At 32.8% G+C, this 7,950-nt stretch overlaps 1 protein-coding gene across 1 annotated transcript in view; it reads right to left on the bottom strand.

The window, feature by feature from the left end:
- Positions 1-2,706: 2,706 nt before the first annotated feature.
- The window catches only part of LOC117101299 (protein farnesyltransferase subunit beta-like), an 18,676-nt gene continuing 13,432 nt past the window's right edge, over positions 2,707-7,950 (bottom strand). Inside the window, exons 11-12 of the mRNA XM_033241262.1 lie at positions 5,983-6,097; positions 2,707-3,746 (exon numbers count right to left, since the gene is read on the bottom strand). Of these exons, the coding sequence (XP_033097153.1) occupies positions 3,657-3,746; positions 5,983-6,097 (205 nt within the window). The 3' untranslated portion in view covers positions 2,707-3,656. The remainder of the gene's footprint in view (positions 3,747-5,982; positions 6,098-7,950) is intronic.

Raw genomic sequence — 7,950 nt, 5'->3', positions numbered from 1 at the left:
GTATTGGTACTATTTTGCAGTGATTTTTAAAAATTATTTAATTCATGACCACTTTGCAATTTCAATGATATTTTGTCTCCCGATTGGCAGGATATTTGTATGTAAAACAGGATTCTTATTATTTTGTTCTTTTTAACTTGTGCAATCTTAATTAACAAGCAAAACTGGGTGAAGGTCACTATGGGCTCAAGCATGTACATGCCTTTCTCTTCCGGGGCATGGTTACACGGTCTGTTTTGAACACTGGAATAACCCACAATGAATTTTACTACTGCATTAACACCTCCAACCATTATTGGAATTCTGCCCATTTTCCTCTTGGTGAAATTATTTGTAGTGTAATTTTTGCAATCACCCTTAAAGTACGTTTCTTTGTATTACTAATGAGTGTACAATACGCATTTCCATAACTTCCTTTAATTATAAAGAAATTAATTAGGATTAGAGTTTGTCCTTAGCATGAACCTGATCTTTTGTGGGAAGGTGTTACTGTTTTGGATCAGAAGAAAAAATGCTTTGTTAGAGTAAATTATTAAAATTATTGTCGGGTCATTTTCTCAAGTCAAATTAGAAGCTGTTAACCGACCCCAGTGTTTCCCATTTAAGAGTATAACAAATGAGGTGGAAATAGGTCTTATGGCCAGACAAAATATTGAGGCAAAATAGGGCCCAGAGATGTATTTATATTTCTCAGTATGATATTCAATTCTGTACTTTTTGCTGAAACTTGTTAGGCCCAGCCATCTTTCCCTTATGTTCACCCCTTTGTTAACATTCATTTTATTTTTCTTATTGCCCACATCAATCAATTTCTGGAATTAAATTTATATTGCCCCAGATATCCAGAATAAAATTCCACTGGATTATCCCATTTTACTTATGGTATGTTTGCCTCTACATTATTTATGTTTCTGTGATTTGTGGACGCAACATTTTGTCTAATGTGTGCCTCTGTTTTGAAACAGAACATCCAATAAATCATTATATTATTATTATAAAATGTCTCCTTCGTCACCCACCCTCCGTTGAACAGCTTAAACCCACTTTTTTTATTTATTAGATCAATACAGCAATTGTTATTTTCTCCTAAGTACTTCCTGTGGTAAATTTATGTATGTTGTGGTGAAAGCTGTTAAATGTTTGAATATTTTCAAGCATATGCTTGGAGAATGTGTGTGAATAGCATAGCATGGCTTGGATTTCAAGTCTATCCCACATGCATGTGTTATGTTTGCTTCTTGTTGTATCTAGGCACTGTTTATGCCCTCTGAACCATGACCCAAACATGGCTAGCTGCAAACCAATTGCCCAGAACCTTAATTGTGATGCCTCCCTGTAATAATTATATTCAATGGTTTGACCTTATTTTGAAATTTGATACAGGAGTCTGTAACAACAGCCCCTTGGAGTGAATATCAAGCACTTTTTGTTGTCAATTTGAGACACACAAAAAGACTAGTGGTCCATATAAACAACATATTTGCACATATGTAGGCCTACACATCAACCATTTCTACTGTTTGGCATTCAGGTTGAAAATAATATTCAGTGGAAATTCATGTGTTATAGTACCTTGCCTCCAATTGTTAAAATATCTAGTGGAATCGTAGCATGGTGGTTTTGAAGCTTTCTTTTCCATCCCCAGGGTCCTGGGTTTCAAATCCTGTGATGGCATAGGATTTTTTCCTCATTAATAAACATATCTCCACACTCTAGCCTCATAATGAGACGGAGAGCATCAAGAAAAATCATCCAAACTAGTAAATGCTTGAGGAGTCATCCTCTATATATGGTTAAAAAAGAAGTTTTTATATGATCCTTATTTATTACATAGCTGTAACTTATTTAACCAATTACTTATTTACCAATGTAACTTATTTGTTAATTAAATTAATTATGGTTTTTATGTTTTAATTAATTAAATTAACAAAGAAGTTACATTGGTTTTATGTAAAAAAATGATAATAAACTTGTTGGTATATTTTGATGTATTACTTGAAATATTATATTGTAACATGTTCTGTTTTTCTCTTTTTTGAATGAAATTGAATTGAATTATAATTTTATATCTTTCTTAGATAGGCCCATAAAAATTCCCTTTAGAAAATAATTTTCATTGTTTCTTCACTCAGACACAATGGTAGGCCAATGTAATTGAGTTTTGCAATAGACCAAAAGGAAATTGAGACATGTCCGTGTAATAGCCAAAGGTTCCTTTTTACATTAGAATAAACAGTCGTATATAGGGCATCATGACAAAGTGTCACATGTTCACCGTGGTCATTGGATCAAAAACCTCATGGTATCAATTACATAGGCCTACTCAGCTTTCTAGAGGAGTATTGCTTATTACTACACCTCATAAATATTAGGTATTAAACAACATTTCATTGGTCATTTCCACACCTTGTAAGGAGCACAGTAGTTTCCTACTGTACTTCCATCCACAGACCAAATTTACACGTACTTGGGGGGAAAAAAATTCTACCGAACCCCCTCCTACAAGAACCGTATGCAAACTGCGTAATTTTATCCTCACATATCGACGGTTTGCTATTTTATATTTATAAGGTATAGTAAAACAAATACAACATGGTTTTTTTTTTTGTAAAGCAGTGTATTGTACGCCCCTCGTTGGATTAGCGCTCGGGAAGTAGAATGCAAGGTTCTACCACCGCAATGATGAGATTGAATGAGGCAAAGGCATTTTAGTGTGTTTCCAAGTGTATTTATTCGCATAGTTCACACAATCATTCACATATATTTCGTTGGGTTTGGTCACAAGATCCATGCATACAGTAATAATCATATCAATCTTGTTGACATGTTCTAACATTTTCATTACTTCACTTGAGATAAACTTCTTATCATTCTCATTATATTTGCAGATAATTATCTCAATGAAAATTCTCTTTGTGACCACATTCAAAGTGGTAAGTAGTGGTCCCTCAATAAAGGATTGATTTTTCTCTGCTGGGATGAAGAAATAGTGGTCCTTAAGGGGGCAGTCCTTAAATAGAGGTAGTCCTATTTATTGATTCCACTGTATGCGATTAATAATAATTATTTTGACCTTGTATTTTAAATAGACCTCAAAATGTCAATTTAGACAGAACCACAAATACACATAGTAAAACAAAATAAATTTTAGCTTTCCATGAAAAGGAGTGTCATTCATTGGATGAAATATCATTTTTGTAAGCATATTCCTCACAACAAGGTCAACATTGAGGAGGAAGCTGCCATGACCTTAGCTATAATTATTATCTATTCCTCTTTTTGTCTTGTCAATAAAACTGATAATTTTGTCTGTTTTTCTTAACCACAGAACTATCAACCTCATACCTAACCGCAATGTCTCAATAAAAGTCTGAACAAACATTTACTAAGTGAATACTTTCATATAAAAATTAGCACACAGGTCAAATTTTTAAAATCTTGGTCCATATTTCTGTTATACATTATAATGGTCAAATGATTATCCAATAAAATCACAGATTTATCACAAAACGATTTTCATTATCATACTAGCACATCTCAATTTCTGGATGAGATGGTACCCAGGTGGCAAAATACTATGGCCTTACAATGAGGTGCCAATACCAAGGCCCTACCCTCAAGTGAGTAAACTAGGCACCTTTAGAATTCCCTGTTTATTATAAGCTTGGGACTGGTAGGGTACTATAGTGTTTACTTGCTTGGAAAGCACACTCAACTCCAATATTATACACAGGATGGACAGGTACCTGCAAAATAAAGAAATGCTTTATTATTTTACAGGAAAATTAAATAATAAATAACACAGTGCATTAAACTATGGTAATTGGCATGCTGCATGCAGGTAGATAAAAACAGATTGAAATGCTGCTAATTGTAAATAAAAAATATATCCACCAAAGTAATATTACTATTTTCAACATAAAAGTTAATGCCCATACTTCTACACAGTCTAATCCTTGCGTGCAAGGATCAATAAACTATAAACGATGATGAGAGAAGTAATTGTCCTAAGGGAGTGGTTAAGCACAAAGTTCAGATAGTAGAGCTACAGATACTATATACAATACAGATGTGTGTAAGTATGCTATGCAGCAAACACGATAAATATAAATATAAATATGTCTGAGTATGCCTGGTATCAAAGCTTGGAGTATCCCTACAGCCGCATTACTTTTTTGACTCCATCACAATGAATCAGATCACAGAGACAAGAAAGTGGGCGGCATTAATACAAAGCAACCAACTTTTGGGAAGCCATAAACCCCACCACAAAACCACAAGCTTCAATTCATTAAATAAAAAGTTTAAGGACGACCAGCATATGATTATACATGAAAGTTTTTCTGTGAATTGTATTGACAGCCAGCATATCCACAGATAAATTTAATCGTTTATACAAATACATTAGCAGGAAGCTTATACCCATTGTGGCGTGAATGGGAACCCTTTTGATGTTTTGCCGCCTCTGAACTAAAGGTGTTGGTATGATCACCCATGCTTCATATAACACCAATCAATATCTGATACAACATAACACCACATAAGGTGCTTAACAGGACAACTAAAATAAAATCAACATTGATAATAATTCAAATTTACATCAATACATAATGATGCATGATGCATACATTTCCAGTAACATTATTCCACTATTCCGCTATCTTTTTGTGTAATAAGCCCACTCCATGGGATGCAAAATTGGGTTGATTTTGGAGGAGCACATGTGCTTATTATACCTGGATAATATCCTCAATCAAAATGCAATTTTTTACCACTGCATACCCAAGTCGGCAAAGCTAATCATTCTAAATGTATCCCGGGCTTTTGCTTGAGAAAATGCTGGTATGTAAAATTGAGCACAAAGTAGTGGATGAGCTTATACATGAGCAACTACAGTACAGAGTGTTGATAACATCATGAAGGCATGATTATGGATTTTTAAAATTGATGAATTTGGTTTTTTTGTTTGGGTTTTTTTTTTTGTGATGAATTTGGGTAGTTTAGGCCACAGATAAACATCAGCTAGAAGGCTTAGATTTGGTTTGAAACCCAATCAACTTAAAACCACTATAACATCAATCAATCAATCAATCAATCATTGTCAGTACCATGCCAAAGTGATGTTCATTTGTGCTAAGGATGATGAAGTTGTCATAACTCCCTTGAGAAAAAGATAATATGGGACAAATAAGTATATGCATGAGTTGCTAACAAAATACATTCCAGTACTACATGGTACAATAACATCTCAATTTTACTACAGAAAATCTTGTATCAACAGAAGTTTTTTTTTTTTTTTTTCATGGTTGTGAAAATATACAACGTTCCAGCATGTTATCTAATACACTAACTTGTGTATTGCTATTGTACCTCCACAATACACCACACAAGGGAAGCATATACCTCTACTACTTAACTCATTGACAGATTCATAAGCCATCATCATTGTTTGTACAACTCGTTTGTAACGCTTTACTGCTTTCATGGTCGTAATACACCTTATTGTCTGCAGATTTTGATGACAATTTCATTTCTCGTCAGATCATTGAGGATGCACTCAACTGATTAATTGAGGTAATTAATTTGAAATTCATCAGAGGGTGAAGAACAGGTAATGTTAATTATTCTAACAACTTATATTAGTAAAATAAGGTGCCAGTGTTACAGAGATTTTCCCTGCACACACATTATTAAATTCTCTTGAAATCGAGTATGTAAGATGACATATCTGAATCAAAGTTTATAACAATCTAATTCCTCTTCCCTCCCTACATCCTAACTGAAAAATGTGGGTCAAAAAATTACATCAGTACACATTAACTATATACATTTGGTATTAAAGGTTAACGGTTATTCATTAACGGTTAACATCATTTGTTCAATTATAATATGAGTGAATTTTAGTAAAAGTTTCCAGGATAGACAAAACAGACAAAAAAAATGTTTAAAAGATCAGTCATTATAAATCAAGAGTCAACTTACTAGTTCATTGGACGGATCACCCAGAACACTTGTTGTTGCTAGGTTACCACTTGCAAAATGCTGCGCAACAGATAATCCACTAAGACAGTAACAGGTGTGGTAGTAATCGGGCACCCTGGCAAACGACATCAATCAATAAAGCTAATCAGTTAAGAAAGTACAAATTCATGACGATTTTGATAAACTTTTAGACTGGAGCTCACATTAGTACGGTACCAGGATATGTCTGACGTGTGTGCTAAGTGGTCTGACAACTTCAGGTTGGGTCCAGGGACAAAGCCATGGTGGGTTTTAAGCTTCCCTGCTACCATCACTCCTGTTCACCACAACTATTGTGTATAAACTGAATGATGTCAAGGAATGGGATGGGGTGCTAAGCAAGTATCTGAATCACATCAAGGAATGGGTTTGAGATGTCCAAGACACATGAATGAGGCCAGGTAATAATGCGAGATGTCCCTTATCGCACCAAGGAGGAGGACTAGGAATTTATTTACTAATCTAACATAAGACCCCAAATACATGGTTGTAATACAATTATAATAGTACATTTTATATACTGACTGCATAGATTCCAGGCATTTGATTGGTTAAAGCCGGGTAATAGTTTCAGCCATGCCTTTAATGCCTATAATCTATGTAGTGGAATATAAAACAAGTATTTACTAGGTTTTAATTGGGTCACAGTTCAAAATATTTGTATAATAAAATATAAACCAATACTATACAGAATAAATATGAAAGACCTAATAGCAATACAATACATAAATTTAGAATCAAAACAAAAATTCAGTAACTAACTAAAAAACTAACTAATTAAAAAATGAAAGGCGACAATTAAATACTTATAATCAATAGAATGGTGTCAAATGTCAATAGAGGCACCATGTAAGATATCATTTGAGGTCTCATCTTCGAGAGGTCTTTGGTTGATAGACTTTAAGTTTCTATATATTGTTTTTTGTCAAACAGTACAATTATAGAGCATTTTGTTTGTTTTTTATAAGGAAGAAGGAACGACCCCTGAAAAAAAGAGAGGAGAGCTCCCAGACAGTAAAATAATAAAATAATAATAATAATAATAATAATAATAATAATAATAATAATAATAATAATAATAATAATAATAATTATTAATAATTCTGAAATTATATAATGCATAATGTAAATACCGTTATGCACTTTTACAACTGGAAGTTAGATTAATTATTTAACAATTTACCTAATTAAAAAAAATACATGAATATCGACTATAAATATTATTAACTTGATTTACCTTAAGTTATGAATCAATTGAAAATACAGTAATTATAAGTACATTGATTCTATTTAATTAATTTTTTTTTTTATAATTACTTATTGACTTTTGGTAATCCTGCAATATAATAGTCTTTTTGGTAATGTGTATTTTCCTGATGTTTTTCATTTTGCTTCTTTGTATTATTTGTGAAATGATATATAAAGGAAATGAATAATGAGAATTATTCAAATCGGGATATCTATTTCAATAATTTAATATCTTTGAGGCAACCATTTCTAAAATAGATTAAAATGTAAAAATAATCATCCTCAACATTTCCAGAATAGAGTCTGAGTGCCAGTCATTGATAGCAGTAACAGCTGTCGCCTAGCAACAGCCGATACATGGGATGATATATTTATCTTATAAAAGATATCCCATATTTTTATTGATGATCATATCAATATCGCAAATTCATCATAAAATTATAATACATTGCATTTTAGCAAATGTAATTTTTACATTTATGGGTAAACATAGGAATGGCAATATTTATGAATCTGTTACTTGCCAAGGAACGCTTGACAAAGACTACAGGAGTAGCTGAAATATTCACCAAATAAATTTTAGTGTTTCTAAAGTCAACATCTTTAACGTATTTCAGTTTTATTACTGTTACGCTATATTATATTCTACATATGTTTCGAAACACACGTGGACATGCCTTC

This window comes from Anneissia japonica, unplaced genomic scaffold (assembly GCF_011630105.1).
Source record: "Anneissia japonica isolate Jap-2015-1 unplaced genomic scaffold, ASM1163010v1 scaffold3709_len703521_cov189, whole genome shotgun sequence".
NCBI classification, from domain to species: domain Eukaryota; kingdom Metazoa; phylum Echinodermata; class Crinoidea; order Comatulida; family Comatulidae; genus Anneissia; species Anneissia japonica.
The sequence above is the reverse complement of the archived record's forward strand: the minus strand, read 5'-3'. Positions and strand labels throughout refer to the sequence as shown.